Source organism: Cornus florida, unplaced genomic scaffold (genome assembly GCF_030987335.1).
Source record: "Cornus florida cultivar Cherokee Brave unplaced genomic scaffold, ASM3098733v1 CherokeeBrave_3.0.0_Hap2_Chr05, whole genome shotgun sequence".
Classification (NCBI taxonomy): domain Eukaryota; kingdom Viridiplantae; phylum Streptophyta; class Magnoliopsida; order Cornales; family Cornaceae; genus Cornus; species Cornus florida.
In genome coordinates, this window is record NW_026775575.1 from 58,910,928 (window position 1) to 58,936,924 (window position 25,997).

Consider the following 25,997-nt stretch of genomic DNA (forward strand, 5'->3'; position numbering starts at 1 on the left):
GGTACTCATGCCCACCCTAGGGTGCGTATTCGCATGTTGCCTTCTATTCAGGCTGAGACAAACCTACTGGACTAGCGAGCGTCCTATAGTGTGTACTATATACATATATTGACTACTTTAGATATTGTTGAGTCTTCCTAGGATGTATCTGCGTATCGGATTACTGTTTAGATTGTAGTAGATCAGGACTTGCATGTGGGCCTAACCCACTCTTTTTTTTTCAGGTGTTCGTCAGTTCCAGGGTTAGAGCTTGGACGTGCAGAGCAGATACATATATTCATTTCTTCGATTATGTAGGAATCTTCTCTATGATAGTTGTAGATTTTATTTCTATTATTTCAATTTTGGTTTGAGAATTTTAATAAGGGGTCCAATGGATGGATTCCCGAGTTGTAAACGTATGGAGTTTTGGATTATCAGATTTGATTAATTATGATTCAAGGATTTCCTTTTAGTTTCTTTCAGTTCTTAAATTTTAATTCTTACTCAATTTGTATTCTGTGTTTATTTTAAAATATTAATTGTTTGATATCCCTCGGGTTTGGGCCTGAGCTTGATCAACCCGTATCTCGGATCCGAGGGGTATCACACTCACCGTTTTATCTGCTGGAGTTAGTTGCTGAAAATAATGGAGTTTCTGAACTTGGGAGGTTGTCAGATTTTCGGAAGAGACAAGGGCATTTTGGACCATTAAAAAGTTTAAATACTGTTTTTGTATACTTTTGTAATTAATTTGATAAAATTGGGAAAGTTAGCATATTTTAAAATATGAATAATTAAGTAGGGTTTTTTAAAAAATTTCCTCTACATTTCTCAAAGTGTTGCGAAATGGTGTTACATTTTCAATGTTAAAATATTGCATGTTCGGGTAAGTGTATCTTGGTTTCTAAGAGTAAGAAAATGAAAATGAAAATGAAAATAAAATAATTTGAGTAATCAATTTTTTTTGGGGGATTTGGAGTTGAAAAATGAATTTAATCATGGTTGTTGAGGCAAGGTTCTGCATTACCTAGAACAGAAGTCTTCAAAGAATGGACCTCTTTTATGCTATTTTTTCTCATTGTATCTTTTGAGTTGACGAACCTTTCTTTTTATAGGAGTTTATTAGGTGGTGATGTTTAACTATCTTTTGAGTTAAACTATCTTTACGTTCTTAATTTAAAAGATAAATCAAAAAGTGTAGTGTGATTCCGTATAATTTGAATTTCTCAAGATTACTTATCAATATGATTCTATTTGCACCTTTGGAATGATCTGGAATTTGACAAAAAAAAAAACAATTGTCCATTTTAGAATTAAAAAATTTGAAAAAATTAAAATAAAAAAAACAATTGTCCATTTTAGAATTAAAAGATACAAAAGATTTAGAATGAAAAGGTACAAAAGATGTGAAAGAAATTTGTATAATGAGAGATGTGCAATGATGGTAAATTAAACAATTAATCTTAATTGGTTAACAAATTTCCTTTCTCAAAATTTTCTCAACTTCTGAACCTAACAACATTTATTTTGAAATCCCTCCGAGTCCTCCTGAGGTACAAATACATTGTAAAAATATGAATTGAAAACAGAGGCATAAAATATATTTTCTACTTCTTTTTGAAAAATATGTTACAATGATAACTTGCGATATTGTATTTTTGTCCCATATATACACTATTCTTTCATTTCACATGCCCTCTCTCTTCAGTTTTCCGGATTCAATTTCCCGCCAAAAATGAAAATCTCAGAGCTATCCTCGCCGGATTTCCGTCCGAGCATCCACGAACCCCAATCTCACGTACTCTCACAAATCGAGTCCTCGATCAGAGAACTCGAAAGCCACTTGCCGGGAGCTCCCTTGCCGGAGGCTCTCTCCTCCGACCTCCGACTCAGATTGACTCAGCTGAGTTCACTCTCACCGTTCCCGAACTCGGTCAAGCTCCAGATATGGAAACTCAGCTACCGCCTCTGGAACTCCTGCGTCGACCTCAACAACGCCGCCGGCGTCCGCTCCTCCGGTCAAAAGGTCGGCGAAGAGCACGCCACTCTCCGGCAAGTATCCGCCGATTTGCTCTTCCTCGCCGGCGGCGTGACCGGAATCCCCTCGCCGGCGTTCAAGTCGGCCTCGTTCTACTACAAAACCGGCCTGATCTGGCACGACCTTCGCAAATTCGATTTCGCCAGCAATTGCTTCGAGAAAGCCACTGATCTCACCTCGAACATCGAGATAAGCGCCATATCCGATCACGAAGAGCGAAAACTTCTCTTGGATCTGAATATAGCGAGATCGAGAACGGCTTGGGAGATATCGGACCGAAATTTAGCAATTACGCTACTGAATCGCGCGAAAAATGTGCTTTTCGGATGTGCAGAGAACTGCAAAACGCTTGCGAACCAGTTCTTGGTGTTCGGGAAGATTGTGTTGGCGAAGAACGAGGTATCAAGCGTGAATGAAGCGTTGAAGTTGATGAACGAAGCGTTAGATTTATGCGAGAAGGGGTTGGGGATTGTGAAGAGGCAAGACGAAGCCCTAGGATTAAAGGAACTGAGATCGAAGACGCTTAGGTTCATTGCGGCCTCACACCTGCAGAGAGATGAGTTCGAGAGTGTATTGAAGTGTGTGAGGATTTTGAGAGATGGTGGTGGCGGAGACAACCACCCGAGCTTGAGTGTGCTGGCGATGAAGGCATGGTTGGGGTTGGGGAGGTACGGGGAGGCCGAGAAGGAGCTGAGAGGTATGGTGGTGGATAAGGGGATTCCGGAAGGTGTTTGGGTGTCGGCGGTGGAGGCATATTTTCAGGCTGCAGGAGCAGCAGGGGCGGAGACGGTGAAGGGCTTGTTTTTGGGGTTGCTGGGGAGATGCCACCTCAGTGCTGGCGCAGCAATTAGAGTGGTACACAGGGTGGTTGGGGATAGTGTCAGCGGTGAGGGGTCAAAGGTGAGGGCAAAGGTGGTGGCGGAGCTTGTGTCAGATGAGAGGGTGGTGGCACTTTTCGCCGGCGAGGCAGCAACAAAGGAGAGGTCAGCAATGCATGCTGTTCTGTGGAACTGGTAGGTTCAAAATACCTTTCTAGGCAAAAATGCACACTCTCATGCTTAATTTTTCATGTTTGTGGCTGAATTGTAGACTTTAGCAATTAATAATCAAAGCATGCCACCTACTTATGTTAGGATCTTTCACAGGAGCATAAATTAGTATAACTACACCTTATGTAGCATATTTGCTGGAACTATAATTTATGATAATCTGGGTTTATCAGCACAATGCTGTGAAAGCAACCAAGTTGTCTGGAAATAGTGTTTGGTAGGAAGAAAACCTGTTGTTTGCAGACTCTGCAGTTAAATTAACTTTAGACAGAAATATTTAGTGACCTGCAAAGAGCCTCCAATTGTAATTTTTATTTGTTCAGTTCTGGATCAAGCAGAAGTTAGATGGCATGTGTAGCTAATGCTTTGAGATCATTGCCTATGTATGCATCTTATTTGGATATAAATAGCCTTGCTTTGAGTATTGCCTATTAGAGTATTAGTGTTATTTGGACATAAATAGCATGCTTTATGAATTGAGCTTCTTAGTATTTGTAGCTGTTACCTGAAATTTGAAACACAATAGAGGTGAACACAAGTTACATTTCACTTTGTGAACAAGCCATTAGCCATTTAATACCAATACGTGGAACTATGTTTTTTATGCTAAAAATGAAGTTCTATCTATCAACATCCTGTACATGGCCCAAATGTTGCTTCATGTGTTGGTTTCATACATTGTTGTTGATGTTTTCTGCTTATTTTCCCCAAGAATTATTACTTTTAGTCTTTTTTCTTGTACAAGAATTTGATAAACACTCCCTGGTTCCATTTAGATGAAGCAATTCAATCAGACGCAATATGGCTGAAAAGAAATTCTGTTGCAAAATTAAGAAAGTAGATCTTGACTATTCTTTCTTCCATTTCCTGATGGATACATTTATGTCTTGATGGATGAATACAACAATAATAAAAACCTGAATAGATGAATAGGAAGATGATCCTCTTGAAGTTTCCTTCAAGATGGAAAACAGTAAATGGAGCTGATATCACCTACAAAGTTTTTTGCACATTTTTCAAAAAATAATCTGATATCACTTACTAGCAAGGCTTGTTTATCATTGGTAACACAGTCCAACCAAGGCAATGTTCTCTCATGCATGACAATATATGGATCTGTACATTCTAAGGCACCTCAGCTTCTTGTAAGCTTGGGGGCATGCTTGTTCTCATGTTCATGACACAGTTGGAACACTCAATTTTCCATATTGTAAGATACTTCGAGAAATTAAAAGACACACCCTTGCTTCTGGTGTTACAGAAAGGATATTCTCTTGAAAAAAAATATTAAACTACCTATTAATAGGCGACTTTTCCCAGATGAGTTTATTTATAGTGATTTGTTTATTCTTCTTATGCAGTGCTGCAGATCATTTTCGAGCAAAAGATTATGGGATGAGCGCGGAGATGTATGAGAAGTCCATGCTTTACATTTCCTATGATGTAGAGCATAGAATTCTTCGAGCAAAGGGTTTTAGAGTTTTGTGTCTCTGCTACCTAGGTCTCACCCAGCTAGATCGTGCTCAAGAATACATCAATGAGGCTGAAAAAGTATACTAAAAAAAGCTAAATGCTGGAATTTCGTTCATTATCATGAGTAAAATGATAATATATTTTCCTGATGCTTTTCTTTTCGTCCTTTTCCATTTTTCCTCCCTTCTGTTTTGCAGCTTGAACCCAACATAGCCTGTGCTTTCCTAAAGGTGCTCTGTCTCTCTCTCTCTCTCTCTCTCTCTCTCTTGCGCGCGCGCGCACACACACACACATGGATGTATGTTAATGACATATGACACATGCATCCCTGTAAGATTAATTCATGGTTTAGCTAAAACTTGACATTTTACTGATTAATGCAGTTCAAGATCTTTCTGCAAAAGAATGACCACAATGGCGCCATTACTCAGGTTCAAACAATGGCAACCTGCGTTGACTTCACTCCAGACTTCCTCTCCCTCTCAGCCCATGAAGCTGTTGCTTGCCGTGCTCTTCCTGTTGCTGTTGCCTCTCTATCCAATCTCCTGAATTTTTGCTCAGGAAAATCCACGCCAACAACAGAAGTCGTTGTTCTAAGAACCCTAGTTACAATCCTCACTCAAGACCCTGGCAATGAGTCTGAAGTCCTCAAATATACAAAACGGGTGCATAGTCGGGTATCTGAGCTTGGACCTGACAGGTTCTTTGGAAAATGTGAAGTTGGGAGACGGGAAAGGAATTGGTTTGCAGTGAATTCATGGAATATTGGGGTAAGGTCTGGGAAGGAGAAAAACTTTGAATTGTGTGCAGAATTTCTTAGATTGGCATCGGAGTTTTATGGTTTTCTGGTTGATGGGGAAGTGGAGGGAAACACTGTGATGGTCTGTAAATCATTGATATTGACTGTATCTGCCATGGTAACTGCTGAGAAACGAAAGCAGGTCATGTTTTTGGACACTGAAGTCAAGCAAGCCATCGACATGCTAGAAAGAGCTGGAAAGGTAAAATATCAAAGAGTTGATTGTTTCAAATTGCTTTAGATCTAAATTTTCTGCTTCCCAATTACTATATATATTATAAATATAAATCGATTTTATATTTCCTGTCTGAAATGAGTTAAATTTCATGGTATAATATTCTCATGTAATGGCATTCACTCATGGATACAGATCCTAATCTCGATCTCACCTGGGACCCAATCAGATGACAACGAAGTCACCATTGAGCCCAACTTCTTCTTTGTACACACCTTGAATGCTTACGATCTACATGCAAGGCTCAATGATATGGGGTCCCAACAGCTCCTCCTGGTGAAGAGCTTTGCCACCTCAAAGGCTTGCAATCCGAATTTTCTTCTTCACATTGGCCTTTATGCCTCGCAGGGTCCAAGGTCTAACCTTGATGTAGCCATCTTTGCCCTAAATACCTGCCTCTCTGCCTTCCTTGCTTCCCCATCACCGGATTACCTAAATGTTGCACTCATTGTCAGGAAACTAATTTGTGTAGGAGCCATTCATAAGGGTGATACAGATGATGATGTGGTGTATGAAATGTACAAGCAGGCATACAGAATTATGGTAGGTTTGAAGGAAGGGCAGTATCCCGTGGAAGAGGGTAAATGGCTTGCCATGACAGCATGGAACCGGGCAGCTCTGCCTGTGAGGTTGGGTCATACGGAGGCAGCAAGGAAATGGATGAATATTGGGTTGGAACTGGCAGGGAAGGTTCCGGGGATGCAAACTTATAGGTCATGCATGGAAGATTTTGTTGCCGTCTTTGGGAAGAAATTTCGTGGCCATGATAGTAGTGAAAGCAGGTCTCAAGTATTAGTATGATGGGTAGATCTTTAATGTTGTACAGAAGATAGGGGTAGTGTAGCTATAGGTCTTACCTTATACAAACCACCAGGCTAATGTAATTCTAGTTGTATATGATTCCAGTTCAGCTTTTATTTCTCGGTGCATATTTTCACCCTCAATCTGGTTTGTATATTGTTCCGATGACTTCAATTTTTTTCTTGGTGTGACGGCCAATTTTGCCATTTGAATGCCAATTGGTTTAGGACCAAATTATGCTATTCTTGCAACTCTTTTGATGCCCCCTTTGGGGCAGATAATAGGATCCTTCCTCGATGTCAGGGATCTCTGTCTTGGCTGCATCCGTTAAAGTAGTGAACTTTTACTTATGTGATGAGATACAATTGATTAAAGACATGGATGGCATAGTATCACCGATACGGAGAAGACTTGCTCCTCCCTCGGGACTAAAGCGCTCACATTTGAAGGCTTCAAACAGGCCTCCTTTTAGGGCCTGAACCAAGTGATTCAGATAACTACATGTCAAATGTAGAAGCTATGAAGGCAAACTACATTGTTTCTGTTTTAGAAAATGTATATCAATTTATGGCATTTTCCTTGCCGGTTAAAAAACACACTTCTGTGCTTTGGGCCTCCAGGAGTTGCACCAAAATTGGCCAGCATTTTGGTGCCTTACCTAGCTGCTTCTCTTTAGTTGTTTTGTTGCTTTGTTTCTCTGTTTTAGACAATCTTTATAAAAAACACACTTCTGTGCTTTGGGCCTCCAGGAGTTGCACCAAAATTGGCCAGCGTTTTGGTGCCTTACCTAGCTGCTTCTCTTTAGTTGTTTTGTTTCTTTGTTTCTCTGTTTTAGACAATCTTTATAATTTTTTTTTTTTTTTTGGGAGTACTGGTTTTCAATCACACTCTTTTAACTACCACACAATATGGAGTGCATGTGAAGTGGAGCAGTGTAAATTATAGTTATGATCCTATGTTAATGTCATGGTTTTGTTCTTGAATCTCTTGTTCGTTTCAAATTTTATGAATAGAGTTCATACCATAACCATGTAATTGGATTTGAATTGAGTTGGTTCTTGGGCCTCTTGCATTAAAACCATCTATTCGGTGTACTAAAAAATATATATTCAATCATATTAAATTCGATACTAGGATTATAAATAAATTTAAAAAGAATAATAATTTTTTAATTGAAGAGTGATAATAAAAAGAATAATGATTATTTAATTGAAGAGTGATACTATGGAGTCTGTCAGTCGGATAATTTTGACTATTTTTGATGTGAATGAAACGAACATTGTGAACCATTGAATACAGATATAGAATCAAATCAATTTCAAAATTTTGTTTAGATATTCTTCAAATTTTCAACTATTTACAAAACGAGATAAACACATAATTTGTTTTTTCACAATGAATAACATTCCTCTTAAAAAAAAAAAAAAAAAAAAAAAATTGTAAAAATTACAAAAGAGGAGAATTATTAGATGATGGTCTTCTCACAAAATAAACCACTTTCAAAATAATTTTTCACTATCAAAACAGATGTCTGATATTGAAGTTTCCAATTTTGGAAGGATTTAAGCTTCCAAGAACCAAAAATGAAACAGAATAAAATGACTTGGACCTCCAAAATAATCAAACCACTTGAATCTAGCAACCCCACTGAGCTTAAATGGTTTCTTTTCGGGTCGCTATAAATCGCGCCCAACATCTTATCGTCTCTTATCAAACTGAAAACCCCTCCTCTCTCTCTCTCATGGAGTCTCTTTCCATAGGCGTCTCATCTTCCCCGCCTTTCCCAAATCACCCCAAAACCCACAAACCCACCTCACAATCTATTCTCATTCTCTCAAATTCCCTCCCAAACTCCATTTCCACCTCCAATTCCACTCCCATTTCCTGTAATTCTCATCAAACCAAATTTCTTTTCACCATGAAAAACCCTAACATACATAAAACACACACACCAAATCACCAACCAAACAAAACCTCAACAACCCATTTCTTGAATCTTTTCAAGAACCATCCTCTAATCCTCAAAAACCCTTCCCTTTTCCAATTTTTTCTAAAACCCCATATCTCTTTTCTTTGTATGGGACTCTCTTTTCCTCTTTCATGCTTTGCTTCTGAAACTAGTCTGTCCACTGAAGAAGTTTCAAGCAAAATAAACTTGGAGTCGATCTTAGTTTCTATAGATGATTTTTTCAATAGAAATCCATTTTTTGTTGCTGGGGTTACATTCATTTGGTTGGTTGTAATCCCGCTAACCCAAGAGTACTTGGAGAAGTTCAAATTTGTTTCAGCCATTGATGGGTTTCGGAAGCTCCGGGATGACCCCAATTGTCAGCTGTTAGATATCAGGGACAAAAAGAATTTGAAGTATTTGGGTTCACCCAATTTGAAATATTTGAATAAGAGTGTGGTGCAAGTGGAGTTCTGTGAAGGGGATGAAGGAGCTTTTGTGAAGAAGGTAATGGAGAAGTTCCCGCAGCCCGCAGATACTACCATTTGTATTCTAGACAGGTAAGTTTCATGGCTTCTACTTTTGGATTCTTCTATGTGTGTGTGTGTGAAGAATTACAGTATTGTTTGCTATAATTGACTAGCGATGATCTCATTTTTATAATAAATTGAATGAACATTAAACGATTGATTCAGACTTGAGAAATCATAATTGATGATATTTGCATATTCGGCCCAAATGCTTAATTTAAGAGAAAGGTCATGAAGATTTTATTTTATTTTATTTTTACTTTTTTACATGTCTCTCATTATTTGGGACCCTATATACCACTCTGGGCTTCTATTTAATTGAGAAATAGATTTGATTGTCCATATTTTTTATATAGAGAGAATCTTGCTTTGAAGGCTCAACATGCCTTGTACTTTTCTGCTACCTAGTTTTTACCCATCATTACCATTCGTTTGTCTTCGTGTAGTTCTGCCACTTTTCTTCTGTAGTCTTCCTTTCCTGACTTGAACAGCTTTCGAGCTTACTTCGAGTCCATGGGGCTTCCTTAACAGAAGGGACAAGCACGGGAAAGTATATTCAATCCAAACAGGATTTTTATAATAAATTGAATGAACATTAAACGATTGATTCAGAATTGAGAAATTTTAATTGATGATATTTGCATATTCAGCCCAAATGCTTAATTTAAGAAAAAGGTCACGGAGATGAGAAAATTGTTGCTTAAACATGGTGAATTTTGGATTTATATTACTAGATTAAGTTTGGTTGCTCTGAGCACAGCGGTGAACTGTTAATCTTTAGAAATCCATACTACTAAAAAGAATCATGAGCTCCAAAGGAAGAAATAGAATATTGTATTTAGGGGAGATGGCAAAGAGTTGGGTTGCGAAGTTTACTTTTGGAATACACAGAAGTTCAAATTGGATCATTGCATTTATGGTGCAGAATGTTTCCAATAAGTAACAGCTGCAATAGAATAGAACATGTAAATCAGGGATCAGAATATTTTTTTGTTTCTCTTTTGTGGATTTAAGAAGATCAAATATGATATAGATATGTTCTCTTCAATTTTATGTTTCTGGGTGAAAATTTTGAACCAATAAAAAAAAAAATTACAAATGATTATAAGGTGTATCTTCTACTATGCAGTAAGATATCAATGCAATATGAGATTAATGAGACATGGCATGAAGGAGTCTATACTTGTCCATCTGTCTGCATGCTATTGTTCGTATCTGGTGAAGGGTTTTGACTGAATATTTTGCACAAAATTGGGTTCAAGATGGGTCTAGGCATTGGAAAGGAGTGTAGTAAAAATATTATAGTCTAGTCAATTCATGTACTTATATATACATATATATACACACACACACACACACTTGTTTATAATACAGAAATGTTATTGGAAACAGTTAAATATTTTCTGTTCAACCCAAGAATAATAGGTTCTGACACCATATTTTCTATTATTTTCTGTCTTAACTGGGTTAACATCGGGGTAGTTATTAATGTGAGTCTAAAATGTATACATATACTAACCTGAAGTCTTGAACCAAAATTTTCAATCTAAAAGTGCTGGGAGGTATGTATTTTCCAGAAGCAGTTTCCAGAATATAAAAGGAAAAAGCCACTTCCTTTCAAATTTATATGAACTGTAGTAGAAAAGGCTTAATATTTCTGTTTTGTGAATGTAGCGGTGCTTTAAGATTCTAGAACTTGTTTCTGCATATAATTTTTCCTCCTAACATGCAGATTCATGTTATTGATTTTTATTTGTGGACACAGACCTGGACCTAGTAGCTCACAATTGGATATGATGGATCTGTTACAACTTAAGAGTGGAATTAAGAAGAATAAATGTTTACTAAAACAAGTAGATGTGATGTTCATTTTTCATCAGATTTCAGTATGCATATTTTGAGATTGAAATGCACTATATTTCACATTGAATTGTAAATTTTATATAATTAAGAAATTGTATGTGCTAAATTGGTAAAAGATAGAAGGACTTAAGTAACTCATCTTCAGATGGAATAGAAATAGAGCAATGATGTTTGATGTAACCCTGATGCAAAGTTTTCAATCATAGTGCATCGTATCTCGTATGATTGTTGAAAAGAAGGGTCTGGTTTTAGTTGTGGCTCATCTTGTTACTCTAATTCTAGTTCTTGATGTTACTTTCTAGTTTCTATTCTATTTTTATTTTTATTTTTATGCCTTTTTCCCTCAAGTAACACATGTATAATTCAGAACGTTTTATCATTTGAACATAATACGTTGGAGTTGCAGTGCTATAAATGAAATGATTGTGTATCACTTTATGTTTGAAATTTTAATTTTTCCATTCCTTTTTTCCACATAAAGGAGTAATTGTAATATCATCACTGATTCCTTTTATTGTCTGTAAGGTAGTTTTGATGGTAACTCCATTAAAGTGGCTGAGTTATTGTTCAAGAAAGGTTTCAAAGAGGCTTATGCAATTCGGGGTGGGGTTAGAGGCAAGAATGGATGGCAGGTACTCTTCTCTTCTTTCTTCAAGATAGTTAAGTTGTTTGCTTGTTCCTGGATACAGTTGTTGGTGAATGGTGATTGTGGCACACATCAGATAATGTCTAATAAGCTGAATAATTGAACAGTCAGATCAAAATGTTGTTGTTATGGGCTTATGGTTATTGATATTGATTGGGTTATTTTTATAGAATATTTTATGGCACCAACTGTTCTGTCCATTTGTATCTGTATCAAAAAAATGGAATGGCACATGAAGAGTAGTATGTGTTGATTTTATATCAGAAGCATTCAGTGTAGTTGATCATTGAAAAGTGTCAAGACTGTTGTAGTTACATTACGCAGGATAGTTCTCCCTCTCAGGTAATTTGTGTCTGACATTTGTCCTGGCACTCGCAAAGACTCAACATTCATCCACTGTGAGAACCTTTTTAAAGTTTTAGTTTCTTCACTATTTTATTTTCTACAACTCTTCCACAGAAGTTTGGAAGCTCTTAAAACATAGATGTTTGGTGTAGAATGATCAGAATGACTCAAAGCCACACTTTTATAATTGTGTCCTTGTGTCTAGATTCTCAGGATGCATGTCAAATGGGAAGTCATGTTAGAGTCCATATATCAAATATAGTTTCTAATTTCCCTTTTCTTTTCTTCTTCTTCTTTTTTTATTTTTTATTTTTCTTTTATTTTTCTTTTTATTATATATATATATATATATATATATATATTTGTCTTTTTCTCTGTAACTCCCATCACCTTCAAACTTAAGACTAATTCTCTAGATACCCAAAATATCCCACAAATCAAAAGTACCATGTTGGAACGTAATTTTGCTTCTGATTAGCTTGCATTTGGCCTTTTATACCCCTCAATATTTGGCATTAAGCTTTTTTTTTTTATTTATTTTTTATTTTTTATTTTTTTCTTAAAAACTAGAATGCAAAAGAAGCAAACCATGCCCTTGCTTAAAGCCTCTTCTTTCAGTTGGAAGTGGGGAGAAAACAGAAGTTTGATCCAGAAGTGAACAATACAATTATTTTAACCCGAAACCGAAATGCTTGATTCATAAATTTGGTTTATTGCATTCTCTCATCCTGTCTCTATGTAAAACATTTACCGTTAAAAGATGTCTTCTTGGGGAATATAGTGTAAAGGGCTGGCCCAGTGCAGGAGGCTCCTGCCTTGCAGGGTTTGAGAAGGATCAGATTTATGCAGCCTTACCTTACCTCCAGGTCACAATGGAGTAACCTTATCATTGCACCAAAGCATGCTGGAATATAAGTATAAATGAACTAAATCCTAAGTGCTCCTGTGTGATAAGTCTTACTAACCTATGTTGCTATCATTTCATTGCTACTTTGAAAATATCCATGTTACATTAGTATGTAGTCTGTTACATGTTCATTTTTTGCTTACTTGCAGGAGATACAGGAAACCCTTCTCCCACCATCTGTACATATTTACCCCACAAAGAAGGTTAAAAAATCACAACAGCTTGAGATAAATGGAGAAGTGAACCAGGGGGATGGGAATATCAATCAGGTTTCCTCCTTTACAAATCTCCCTACGGGCAGAAGTGAACAGATTGACAATGGATATGTAAACAAGTCGATTAAATCCACCCCCGAGACAAAACAAGGTCCTAGACCGTCATCTCCCTACCCGCGTGTATGATCACTGTCTCTCTTTCATGAACACACACCCGCACACACATCGTCTCACATGCACGCACACGCCAGATACATGTGCATATGCATGCTTTTGGTAAATAATAGCATCACATCTCTGAAAATATTTGCAATGACGACTATTGTGCAGAAAACTGAAATGAGTGAGATAGAGGAAGTGTATTTGCTTCCAAATGCATGTAGATGTCTAGATGATGTCAAAATTTGGTTTAGTATATACAATGTTGGATCACTTATGATATGGAATAAGTTTGAAAGTTGAAACCAGGGTCTGGCATCAAATAACAATACTGTACTATGTATGTAGCCGCACGTCCATGCCCATAAATGAGAGTGTAATCGGAGCTTAGATTCAGCGATGTGTGGCTTTCATCTTCCTTTAGCTGAGATCTTAGTCTTTTCAATGACATTGGCTGATGGTTTATCTTGTAGAGAATGCTAGTAAGGCTTATTTAGGGAGGATGTCTTGCATTTTGAGCCACATCAATAAGTTTACCTCTTCAAACATGTTTCCGTTGCTGTAAATTCATGCTTACATCTCCACTGAAATACTAATAATGCACATGGATAATATGCAGTACCCAGATCTAAAACCGCCATCTTCCCCAACTCCGGCAAAGCCTCGAAGTTGATGCCGACTTTTTCAATTTGAATTGTTACCTCTTTTTTTTTTTTTTTTCAGAATTGTATTTGGATTGTTACCTGTTGATGCTTCAAAGCTACCGGGAAGCTAGCAACTTTTATTCTGTGTGTTTTACCCCTAATGATTTGTATACTATCCAATTTTGATATTCCTATTTCTGTAGTTTATATTGATTTGTGGAGAATATGGAGATTGACCTTGCTTTTTCTCTCTTTTTGGTTTTTCTCCGAAGTTTTAAGGAGAGAACAACTTTTGAATGTATTAGGTTGCACAGTTCCATCTGTTTCAATGGCCTCTTTAGTGTAATATAACATATGGCAACTGGGAGAGGATTTGGAATGTTGATGAGTAATGAAATAATTTCGTCTTTGTTTGTGTATCATCTGAGAATGCAATTCACTCAACTGAAAAATTGACCATTTGAGAGTGTAGGTGTCAACCATCAACTGTGTTGAAAAATCAACTCAACCTTTTCTAGGACTTCGTGGCAAAGTTGAAAAGTAAAAAAATTACAATTAGCCCTGGCATCGCACTAGGCCCGCCAAGCCTCGAAAGCTTAACCTTCGAGCACATTAAGTCATGGTACTGCGTCAGGCCCACCAAGCCTCGAAAGCCTAATCCTCGAGCATCCCAAGCCCTGACATCAAACCAGACCATCAAGTCTTGAGGAATCAACCCTTGAACAACTTAAGCCCTTGCAGCGCACCAGGTCAACAACGCCTCGATGAACCAACCCTCAAGCAATCCAAACCTTGGCATTGCACCAGGTCAATAAAGCCTCGAGAACTCGAACCTCGAGCAATTCAAACCCTGGCATCGCACCAGGTTAATAAAGCCTTGAGAGCCCGAGCCTTGAGCATTATAAACCCTAATGTCGGGGCAAGTCAATAACATTTGTAGGCTTAGCATATAGGTCCTTCCGGGCCTTTGCAATGCCTTGAAACATTAGAGCACCAGGGAGCTCGCCTACAGAACGCCATATCCTCATAGGTCCAAGCATAGCACGAAACGAAGGTAGGGCCTTCGTGGCTATGAGGGATCTCAGCTTGGGAAACTTAGAAGGATCTTGGACTAGTGGATGAGAAGTAAAGAAGTGTCTTCGCTCCCAGCAAGGCCCAATCAACGAGATGATGTGATTATATGCATTATGACAATAAATTTTAAAATCACATTTAATGCTGTGACAGACTTGACCAACCGAAGGCTAAGCAAGAACAAAAAGCATTTAATGCCACAAATGGAGGAAACACAACATAGTGCATGTCTCGATGAGAGGATTGAGCTTTTTAGGCTCCTAGGCTCATCCGGACTACCCATTTGATCATGGTTAGGAGCCAGACACGCTAGGGACTACGGGTTAATAACCAGCATAATCCAGGCCTATAAATAGCACTATCGCATGAAAGAGCTGTCATAAGTACTGTATGTCTGTCTACCTCCATCTTAATCTTGAGGATTGGTCTTATTCTCCTCCTTCATCAAGTATCTTCTCTGTTTTCCTTCATATTTATATCTTTGATATCACCTTTATACATTTACCTATTGTATTAATAAAAAAGAACCCCCTACAGAGAGAATGTCGTTTAGAGGAAAATATTGAATACACTAAAATTTTCTTGATAATAGTCTTTTCATGTGCAAGTATTTGATAAGTTTATTTTATTTATTTATTTATTTATTTATTTTGTCATTGGTAAGAAACACCCGGTGCCCCTTAGGGAATTTGAAACCTAAGACCTTTTATTTTGGAAGGCAAGCAACACTTTTTATTTTGAAAAACGAATAAGTACCGCTAAATTAAATTATAGTCTTTGACACACAATGCCGTGGCAATGTTCGAAGAGTTGCTTGAATCTGGAATGGAAATAACCAAACAAGTGGATATTTATGTATAATTAGAGGAGAAAAACATGGAGTTTGTGTATTTCATTATAACTTTTTACTTTTAACATTAGTTAGAAGAAAATATTACATTACTACCCAAATGATAAATTTGAATTCGGGCTCACTCTGAGTTGTAATTAAGTTTAATGATAGATTGAGGGACTTCAATCTGGGATGATAGAATATTTAAAAAAAAGAATGATAGAATATTTATAAAATAAAAAATAAAAAAAAAAAACAGATGCAACGCCGCTGCTGTTTGTTCTTTTTTTTTTTTTTTTTTTTTTTTTTTTTTTTCAGAAAGACGACCCAGACGCTCGCCGGAAAGACCAGCCGCGATCACTGGAGAATAAAGGACGAGTCTCAAACCGGCGGCCGAAGGAAAACCCAGTCGAAATCGCAGGAGAAAAACGACCCAGAAGCGCGACAGAGAACCCAGCCGAAATCGCCGGAGAAAAACAGCGACCTTGATGCGATCGCTGGAGAACGGCGACCCAAACTCAAAGCCGGAATATGACCCAGGCGCGGCACTTGTAGAACAACGAAAGAGGCAACGCAGAACAGCGTCCTATCCGAGATCGCTGGAGAACGACCTAACCGCGACGCCGGAGGACGAACCGGCCGTGATCGCTGTTAGAAGACGCAGCCGCGATCTGAATCGCCGGAAGGAACAGCCGCGTCGGAAAATAAAAGGCGAAGCCAGCGGCGAACTCAAACCGTCGGCGGAGAAGAACTCAGAACCATGGCGCCGTTTTTAATAGCCGCGACACCGTGGAAGAGGAGAAGAGATCACGAGGGTTGGACAATGAAATTGGGTTTAGAGATTTTTGGGGGAAGAAGCAGAATTTCAAGCAACAGAGAGGAATGTATTCGTGGTTTCAAGGGCCAAGGTGCGATCGATCTGCTTTGATGGGGGATCGACAATTTTAGGCAAAAAATGTCCCCTTCACTGTTTAATAAGAAGGGAGAAACATAAGTAAAATGGGATCGATCCCTTTGGACGGGGATCAATTCACTTGGCCTATTTTTTTGTTGCTCTCTGCCAAGAAAATGGGATCGATCTCCTACCCATTTTGGGGATCGATCTTTCTTTTTTCCTTTTTTTTTAATTTTTCAATTTTTTTTAAAAATAATAATAATAATAATAATAATAATAATAATAAACAAAAAAAATAAAAAAAATAAAAAAAATAAAACTAAACAAAACTAAAAAGAATATATACACTAAAATAAAAAATAGATAAAAAATAAAATAAAAATAATAATAAATAAAATTGAAATAAAATCACTTATCAACCTATACTAATTAATATTTTTTAATTTTTTTTTTTATATGTTTTTGAATAAATCAAAATTAACATGAAATATATACAAAAATAATAAAAATAATAATAATAAAATAGAAATAAAATCAAACACCAACCTACATTACTCATTTACAATTTTTTTTTTTTTTTTTTAATTTAAAAATGCATAAATGTACAAAAGGAAAAATAGAAATAAAATAATAATAAAATGAAAATTAAAATACAACGAAGGAGAAACTCGATACAACTAGTGTTTAACGTCGCTAGAAAGACGTGAGATATTCTCAATCTTCAAAATAAATGGGATCTACCAAGAGGGCAGATTCCACATTTCTTTGAAAATTTTGTCCATCAATATATGGTTTAAGCCTTTGACCATTAACTTTGAAGGTCCCTTCATCTTTTAGATTTTTAAGTTCAACAGCCCCATGAGGTGAAACGGAGATAATTTGATAAGGGCCTTCCCATTTGGTTCGAAGCTTTCCAGGGAAAAATTTGAGCCTAGAGTTGAATAACCAAGCCTTTTGACCGGCTTCAAAGGACTTTTTCACAATATGTTTATCATGAAATGCTTTTGTCCTTGCCTTGTAAATTTTTGAACTATCATAGGCATCATTTCTCAATTCCTCTAGCTCATTGAGTTGGAGTAAACGGTCCTTTCCAGCCTTATCAAGATCAAAGTTGAGCCTTTTTATTGCCCAAAGTGCTTTGTGTTCTAGCTCAACCGGAAGATGACAAGGCTTCCCATAAACAAGTCTATATGGAGACATGCCTATTGGAGTCTTGTAAGCTGTCCGGTAAGCCCACAAAGCATCGTTCAATTTTCTTGACCAATCTTTTCGGGTCGGATTGACAGTTTTCTCAAGAATATGCTTGATTTCCCTATTTGACACCTCGACTTGCCCACTTGTCTGGGGATGGTAGGGAGTGGCCACTTTATGTGTGATGGAGTATTTCAAGAAAAGTTGCTTCAAGAATTGATTACAGAAATGTTTTCCTCCATCACTTATCATAGCCCTTGGCATACCAAAACGAGCAAAGATATTTGATTTAACGAATGCAATTACCACGGAGTGGTCATTCGTTTTGGTAGCACAAGCCTCAACCCACTTTGAAACATAATCAACGGCAACGAGGATATATTGAAAGCCATAAGACATTGGGAATGGTCCCATAAAGTCTATGCCCCATACATCGAAGATTTCAACTACAAAGATTGAAGTTAAGGGCATCATGTCTCTCTTTGACATTGATCCCAACTTTTGACACCGAACACATACCTTACAAAAGTTATAGGCATCTCGGTGGATAGTGGGCCAGAAGAGCCCACTTTGAAGAACCTTCAAAGCGGTCTTCTTTCCACTAAAATGCCCACCACAAGCAAGTGTGTGACAAAACGCAAGGACGCTCGGAACTTCACTTTCCGGCACACATCTCCTGATGATTTGATCCAGGCAATAACGAAACAGAATGGGATCTTCCCAATAGTATTTCTGGATGTTAGCAAAGAATCGGTCCTTTTCTTGTTTTGACCAATTAATGGGAAGTTTGCTGGTTGCAAGATAGTTAACAATGTCGGCGAACCAAGGCAACGTCCCATTTGAGATTTGAAAGAGTTGTTCATCCGGAAATGATTCATGAATTTCAAGATTTGGAGAAGATTCAACCATTAATCTAGATAGATGATCGGCAACGACATTGTCGGAGCCCTTTTTATCCTTGATTTCAAAGTCAAATTCTTGAAGAAGTAGAATCCATCTTATCAAGCGAGGTTTGGTTTCCTTTTTCATTAAAAGATGCCTAAGAGCGGCATGATCGGAAAACACAATTACCTTGGATCCTAAGAGATATGACCGAAATTTATCAAGGGCATATACTACGGCAAGTAACTCTTTCTCGGTGGTAGAATAGTTCAATTGGGCACCTGAGAAAGCCTTACTCGCATAGTATATAGCATATGGTAGTTTACCTACCCTTTGCCCCAAAACAGCACCCATTGCGAAGTCGGAAGCATCACACATAATCTCAAATAGTAAGGACCAATTTGGAGGTTGCATGATAGGAGCGGATGATAGAAGAGTGCGAAGTTGATGAAAAGCATTTAGGCATGCTTCATCAAAGACAAATGGAGTCTCCTTGGCAAGAAGGTTACACAAGGGTCTAGCAATTTTGCTAAAGTCTTTGATGAATCGGCGATAAAAACCGGCATGTCCTAGAAAGGAGCGGATTTCTCTCACCGTAGTAGGTGGAGACAATTCAGAAATTAGCTCAACTTTCGCTCTATCTACTTCTATTCCTCTTTTAGAGATGACATGTCCAAGCACGATTCCTTCTTGAACCATGAAATGGCTCTTTTCCCAACTTAACACAAGATTAGTCTCACGACATCTTTGAAGCACTTTTTTGAGATTTTGGAGACACGAATCAAATGAGGACCCAAAAACCGAGAAGTCATCCATGAAGACTTCTAAATACTTCTCCACCATGTCCGAAAAAATTGACATCATACACCTTTGGAAAGTGGCAGGAGCATTGCACAATCCGAAAGGCATCCGTCGATAAGCAAATGTACCGAAAGGACATGTGAATGTGGTCTTTTCTTGATCCAATGGATCTAAGGCCACTTGATTGTACCCCGAGTAACCATCTAGGAAGCAATAGTATTGTTGCCCAGCCAATCTTTCCAAGATTTGGTCAATGAAAGGCAATGGAAAATGGTCCTTCCTAGTGGCAGAATTCAGCTTTCGGTAATCTATACAAACACGCCATGAAGTGGCGGTGCGTTTCGAAATAAGATCACCCTTAGCATTTTCAACAACTGTGATTCCCGACTTTTTAGGAACCACTTGAGTTGGACTAACCCACTTGGAATCAGAGATAGGATAAATGATTCCCGCATCTAGAAGTTTCACAACCTCCTTCATGACCACTTCCTTCATATTTGGGTTCAATCTCCTTTGAGCATCCCTAAATGGCTTTTCATCCTCTTCCATGTGTATGCGATGCATACAAATAGAAGGGTCAATGCCTTTTAAGTCAGCCACACTCCATCCAATGGCTTCTTTGTTAGCTTTAATCACTTCCAAAAGATCATTCTCTTGGTCATTTTCAAGATTGGAAGCAATGATGACCGGAAGAGTCTCTTTTGGGCCTAAGAAGGCGTATTTCAGATTTGATGGAAGGGGCTTAAGCTCAAGAATAGGAGGAGAGATGAGAGATGGAACTGGTGGAGTACTAGAGAGTGAAGGAAGAGGTTCTTTCTTGCTTTTCCAAGGTGGGTAATCCAAAGTGGCCACAGAGTCCATTAAAGCATTCACCTCACTTATGGATCCTTCTGTGTCAAAACCACAACTTTCAAACATTTCGCAAAGGCACGCCTCAAGAGGGTCCTTAGATAAAATAGAGGGAAGAGTCTCCTCTATGGTTTCATCCAAGACATCTACTAGGAAACACTCGTCTTCATCTGTGGGATGTTGACTTGCATTGAATACATTAAGCTTAACCATCATGTTGCCAAAAGAGATGTCCATAATGCCGGATCTACAATTAATGGTGGCATTGGCAGTGGCAAGGAATGGCCTTCCTAGGATGACTGGAATGTGATTGGTGAGATTAGGGACTGGCTCAGTATCTAGTACCACAAAATCAACCGGGAAATAAAATTTATCAACCTTAATTAGAATATCCTCAACAATCCCCCTTGGTTTCTTAATTGATCTATCGGCTAGTTGGATTACTACCGATGTTGGCTTCAAGTCCCCTAACCCTAACTGCAAGTAAACAGAGTATGGAATGAGATTGATACTTGCACCTAAATCAAGGAGAGCTCTACGAACTTCTTAGTTTCCAATAACACAAGAAATAGTCGGAGCACCTGGATCCTTGAACTTAGGAGGAGTGTTAGAAAGAATGATGGAACTCACTTGTTCTGTTAAAAGCACTTTCTTAAGGTCCCTTCCCTTGCTCTTCCTCTTTTGTGTGCACAAGTCCTTCAAGAACTTTGCATATGGTGGAATTTGCCTAATTGCATCTAGAAGAGGAAGATTGATTTTCACTTGTTTAAACACTTCCATCATATCATGAATTTTTCCTTTTTGTCTCCCAAATGATGAAGTTTCTCTCAAAGCTTGAGGAAATGGAGCTTTTGGCTCATAAGGCTTCTCTAATTGGGGAGATGATGATGAAAATAATGGAATGTCCTTTTTGGAACCACTAGCATCCAAGGAAATTGGAATAGAATTTGGAATGGGATGGATGCAACCACTTGGTTGTGCCAATTCATTATCCTCCTTAGGTACCTCTACCTTATTATCCACTTTCCTACCACTCCTCAAGGTAGTAATTGCTTGAACTTGCTCATTTCCAGAAAATTCTGATGAAGGACTTGCTTGCGCCATAAATTGCCCTTTAGGATTGGTCTCAGTTTGACTAGGCAACTTACCTTTCTCTCTCATATTTAAAGAATTAGCTAATTGCCCAATTTGAGCTTCAAGCTTTGCAATTGATTGAGAGTGAGAATGAAACAGTTGATTATCTTTTTGAAGATTACCTAAAGCCTGCAAGACTTTGTCCTCAAAAGCTGAACTTTTAGGAGGCGCTTGATTTGGATTAGAGTAAGATTGAGAATTTGATGCTTGAGGATGAGAGTAGGACTGAGGATTTGATGCTTGATGTTGAGAGTATTGATTCACATTCTGAGGATAGAATGAAGGACGGTAACCTTGAGAATTCTGATTTTGATTTTGGAGATGTGGGGGAACATACTTTGCTTGGTAACCTTGATTTTGAGGAGGGTTTGCACCGTCTCCTTGATTTCTCCATGCAAAGTTTGGATGATTTTTCCACCCCGGATTGTAAGTATTGGAATAAGGGTTGTTCCCTTGATGAATGAAAGCAGCATTTGCTTGTTCTTGAGACTCACTTGGTATAATTTGTCCAAGAGGGCAATTTGAAGTATGGTGAGTGTAACTAGAACAAGTCATGCACATTTCATTGGAATGGTGAGGATATGATTGAGTTGCCGGACCTTGATTCAAAAGGAATGTATCAAACCTTTGAGTAAGATTTTTGACCTCAGCGGCAATTTCCATGGAAGAGTCTATTTGATTTATAGCTTTCTTTCCTCCCATATGTGCTAGGTGACTACCCCTAGAAGATGAAGATCTATGCATTGAGTTTTCGCTCATTTTTTCGAAAAGTTGCCAAATTTCATCTTCATTTCTTTCAATATAGCTTCCGCCACAAAAAGCATCAACAATGCCCTTATTGGCATCGGATAAACTTGAAAAGAAACATTGAACTAATTGCCACTTAGGAATGTCATGATGTGGACACTTCCGTAGCAAGTCATTCAAACGTTCCCATGCTTCATGAAGGGGTTCTCCTTCTTGTTGTTTAAATTCACGAATGGAAGTTCTCATGGCATCAGTTCGACTTGCGGGGTAATACTTTTTTAAGAACTCTTGTTGCAATTGTGCCCAAGAGGTGATTGTATTTGGCCGCAAGTTGTTGAACCAATATTTAGCTTTATCCCGAAGAGTGAAAGGGAAAAGCTTCATTTTTAGGACTTCTTCCGGAACATCCGTGATTTTCACGGTGGAACAAACTTCCAAGAACTCATCTAAATGTTTATAAGGCTCTTCATTGCTCAACCCATAGAAAAGGGGGCACATGTTAATGGTGGAAGCCTTAATCTCATAATGATGAGCACGAAAATTTGGCAATTGAATGCAAGTAGGTGCATTATATTGATTTGGAGTGTAACGATCCCTAAGGACCATTGGAGGATTGAGAGGATTGAGAGGAGGATATGGCATTTGACCTTGTTGATGATATGCCATTTGACCTTGTTGAGGGTATGCCATTTGAACATATTGTTGTTGTTGCTCACCAATTGGGGGAACAACATTTAGCCTTGGCATCCCTAGATTAGGTTGTTGCACCGCATGATTAACTGGTTGTGGCATTCCCAAGGGTGGATGCACACCTTGAGGATCCACAATATGAACTTGTGGTGGGTGGTGCACACCATTATGATCCACATGACCAAGATCTACAATGGGATCTTCAATTGGATCTTCCATTAAAGGTGATGGAAGATCAAAATTTGAAAGATTAAAATGACTATCCCTAGTACAACTTCTTAAACGCCGAAGAAAAATTTCGAGATTTTGATTTACAGGAGCAAGAGGACGATTAAGTGATCTACGACCATGCATGCACTAGAACAAGTCAACACACCAACATTTCAAAATTTCAACCTCCACATACGATGTTCCCAAACTCCTCAATAATATCAATGCACTTAAAACAAATAAATGCCTCCACACGGGCCGATGCCTTCTACAAGAAGGTATGCTTGGACTTAGAAATAAAACAATTCAATTTAAGCCTCCACTTGGGCTGTCCAAAGCATGCAAATTGGTATACAATTAAAGTACTAAAATTAAAGAGAACTTACAGATGGTCCTTAAGCAACTTCAAATTTTTTTTTAATTGCTTCTAAGTCCAGCGTTTGCTCCACTTTGCTTCAAGTACCTAATTGACAAATCAAATAAAAAAAAATTAAAAATTAAAATGACTTAAAAGTAGACAATCAACAAAGAACTAATGTTTAATTCAATTCTTCAAAACCGTTAGATCCCCGGCAACGGCGCCAAAACTATGGTGCGACCGAGCGTGTGCACAAAATAATGCACAACACTTTAGGTTTAGAAATAATGTCAAGTGGGCACCATATTTTAAAATTTATAAAACCACTAAACACTTATACTATGGAGTATGAAGTGAGCAGGGATCGTCCCAAGAGATCTAAACAATTATAGGTTTTCCAGAATTGAATTCTACTTTAATGCTTATGTGATTGCCAAAAGGGTTTTGTTTGTGATTAAAACTAATTTTAAACTAAATGATTGCAATAAAGAAATAGAGTTTAAGAGATTAGAAAGAGACTTAGGGTGTAGGATTCACCACTAAGCACATTCCCTAACTCACTCACTTTCAACTAATTGGGGAAATAATACTATGTAATCTATATGTGGCTAACAAGTGCAATGAAAAGTGTAAACCATCAATTTCAAGTATGAATCAACTACCTAATGACAATTAAACTAAGTGTAGTGCAATTCACCCATTCAAAGCATGATTTATCAATCCAAGTTACAAATTTAACACACATTAATCTAGAAGATAATGCAATTGTGACAAAAAGTATGGAATTCAAACATAAGTATGGATGGTCTACTTACCTAATAATTGAATGGCAATTAAATTAATTAAACTTAAATTAAACTAATTAAACATGAATTTAAAACTAATTAGACAACAAATTAACCTAAACATGTAGTACCATCCATCAAATGGAAGCATTTTTCATCAATTTAAAACACAATTACAACTAAGCAATACCATGCATAGCCATCACAAGAATCAATTAACAAAGAATTCATGTGTAAAATTTGTTTATCAATCAACCACACATAAGACAATATGAGATTAATACAGATAATCAATTGGAAGAATTTAATTCATAATATTCAAGACTATACACTAATTACATAAATTAATCCCCAAAAAAGTATGAAAAGAGAGAGAGAATAGGTTACATGCTTAGGGTTTATCCAACCCTAAGTAGAAGAATCAGCCACTTATGGTTGATGGAGTCGAAGACAGGACAATCCCCATCATCTGCTTCATCTTCTCTGAACTTTTCTTCCAAACCCTAGCCTGTTCTTGCTTTTTCTCTTTTTTCGCGTGTTTTTCCAGAGAGAAAATACGATATTACGATACAGAAATAAAAAAAAAATAATAAAATAAAACTTTTCTTTTTTTTTTTTCTCTAATAATCTTTACTTAAATAAAAACTAAAACTAACCCTAATCTAATGACTTACTGGGCCTTAAGTAACAATCTCATTAAAGCCCAACAGTTCCCAAAATGAGCCCAAAAATTAAATAAAAACTGTAATGTTGCTAAGTCCTGGGGGATCGATCCCCCACCCTGGGGATCGATCCCCCCAGAGTTGACAAATTCCTTTAAGCCTTATTCAGCTCCATTTTTGCCCCGGGCTATTTGGTTTGCTTCTCCATCTTTGGGAACATCATCAAAGGCCCGAAATTGACCGCTTTATGCCATTGTCTGAAAATCTTTGCTTAACTCCAAAAAGGCTTAATTGGACCGTTCTTAGCTCATTTTAACTTTATTGCCCTGAAATACACATAAACATAAATTAGGACTAAAACATAAAATTAAGATAGATGCAAAGACTAAAATACCTTAACTTAGGTGCTGAAATGTGCAACATTTAAGCACTTATCACCTCCCTGACGATGTAGAAATTAGAAATTGCCCCCGAGAGGTGAATATTAGAACCGGTGCTGGCCTCCTTCCCGGCGAGGTCCTGTTTTCACTCCTCCATCTTAATCTCCTTAGGTTTCCTTTGCATCCCTTCTTTTGCTATGTTTTCAACAAGCTAAATCTTTCCCTTTTGCAAGTAAACCCAAATTTCCTTAGGATCTTGTCTGTTATGCTACTCCTGATTCGTGACAGAGGTCTGGATCTGGACCTCGTAGATCTTTTCATCTGTTACAAAGTTAGCAAGATCAGAATTGATGAACCGTTTTACCACTTTTTCCCCATTGAGAAGAGGTCCATCTGCGCGGATAAAATCAAATCCGAGAAGGGTTGGAGGAAAAATATAATTAGGGTTAGGGGAGCCTGGTTCTCTCCAGCTGCGAAGGATTTCCCTATCCCGAGCACTTTTGGAGAGTGCTCTGTCTCTTTTTACAAGAAATATAAAAACCATAAGAGTGACTGTCCTTGCGAGATTTGCATTCCTCGTTTTTGTACTTTCTTGTGCCATTCCTTAGGCATTCCTTGTGATGATTTGAGCTACGGTGTGTGCAGGGATAGGGATAACTACCTGAAGCAGTACGTTCTGACCAACGTTCCCTCCTGCTCGGACTTCCTCACCTCAGACAATCTCCTCGATATCTCAGTCCTCGGCAAGACAATAAGCTAACTCCAGATCCTTTCCTTCGGCAGGAAGAAAACTGCCCCCAGGCCTGCTATCACCCCTGCATCAAATTCTTCACCAACTTCAGTATCTTCCTCTGCTACCCTTTCTGATACCAC

At 37.9% G+C, this 25,997-nt stretch overlaps 2 protein-coding genes and 1 non-coding gene across 4 annotated transcripts; all 3 read left to right on the plus strand.

Annotated features, from left to right (window-relative positions):
• The first annotated feature begins 1,657 nt into the window (after positions 1–1,657).
• Positions 1,658–6,595, plus strand: LOC132306564 (TPR repeat-containing protein ZIP4). Its single transcript, XM_059803996.1, has 5 exons — positions 1,658–3,033; positions 4,431–4,620; positions 4,740–4,772; positions 4,926–5,543; positions 5,712–6,595. Exons 1-5 carry the CDS (start codon positions 1,718–1,720, stop codon positions 6,375–6,377), a joined length of 2,823 nt encoding a protein of 940 aa, XP_059659979.1. The 5' UTR covers positions 1,658–1,717; the 3' UTR covers positions 6,378–6,595.
• A 1,424-nt stretch (positions 6,596–8,019) lies between these two features.
• On the plus strand, positions 8,020–13,715 carry LOC132306565 (rhodanese-like domain-containing protein 4A, chloroplastic). 2 transcript variants are annotated; one of them, XM_059803997.1, is made up of 4 exons: positions 8,020–8,885; positions 11,248–11,350; positions 12,766–13,011; positions 13,610–13,715. In XM_059803997.1, exons 1-4 carry the CDS (start codon positions 8,035–8,037, stop codon positions 13,661–13,663), a joined length of 1,254 nt encoding a protein of 417 aa, XP_059659980.1. In that variant the 5' UTR covers positions 8,020–8,034; the 3' UTR covers positions 13,664–13,715. The 2 variants fall into 2 exon arrangements, with proteins under 2 accessions (XP_059659980.1, XP_059659981.1); XM_059803998.1 differs by having other exon boundaries at positions 8,056–8,885; positions 12,766–12,982.
• An 8,466-nt stretch (positions 13,716–22,181) lies between these two features.
• Positions 22,182–22,288, plus strand: LOC132310676 (small nucleolar RNA R71). The gene has a single exon (XR_009482675.1). It is a non-coding gene; the product is annotated as a small nucleolar RNA R71 (small nucleolar RNA).
• The last annotated feature ends 3,709 nt before the right edge of the window (positions 22,289–25,997 follow it).

Coding starts and splice junctions, on each gene's coding strand:
- LOC132306564 (XM_059803996.1), top strand. CDS start 1,718: ATGAAAATCTCAGAGCTATCCTCGCCGGATTTCCGTCCGAGCATCCAC. Junction 3,034..4,430: donor CATGCTGTTCTGTGGAACTG/GTAGGTTCAAAA, acceptor CTTCTTATGCAG/TGCTGCAGATCATTTTCGAG. Junction 4,773..4,925: donor TAGCCTGTGCTTTCCTAAAG/GTGCTCTGTCTC, acceptor TGATTAATGCAG/TTCAAGATCTTTCTGCAAAA.
- LOC132306565 (XM_059803997.1), top strand. CDS start 8,035: ATGGTTTCTTTTCGGGTCGCTATAAATCGCGCCCAACATCTTATCGTC. Junction 11,351..12,765: donor GAGGCAAGAATGGATGGCAG/GTACTCTTCTCT, acceptor GCTTACTTGCAG/GAGATACAGGAAACCCTTCT. Junction 13,012..13,609: donor CGTCATCTCCCTACCCGCGT/GTATGATCACTG, acceptor GATAATATGCAG/TACCCAGATCTAAAACCGCC.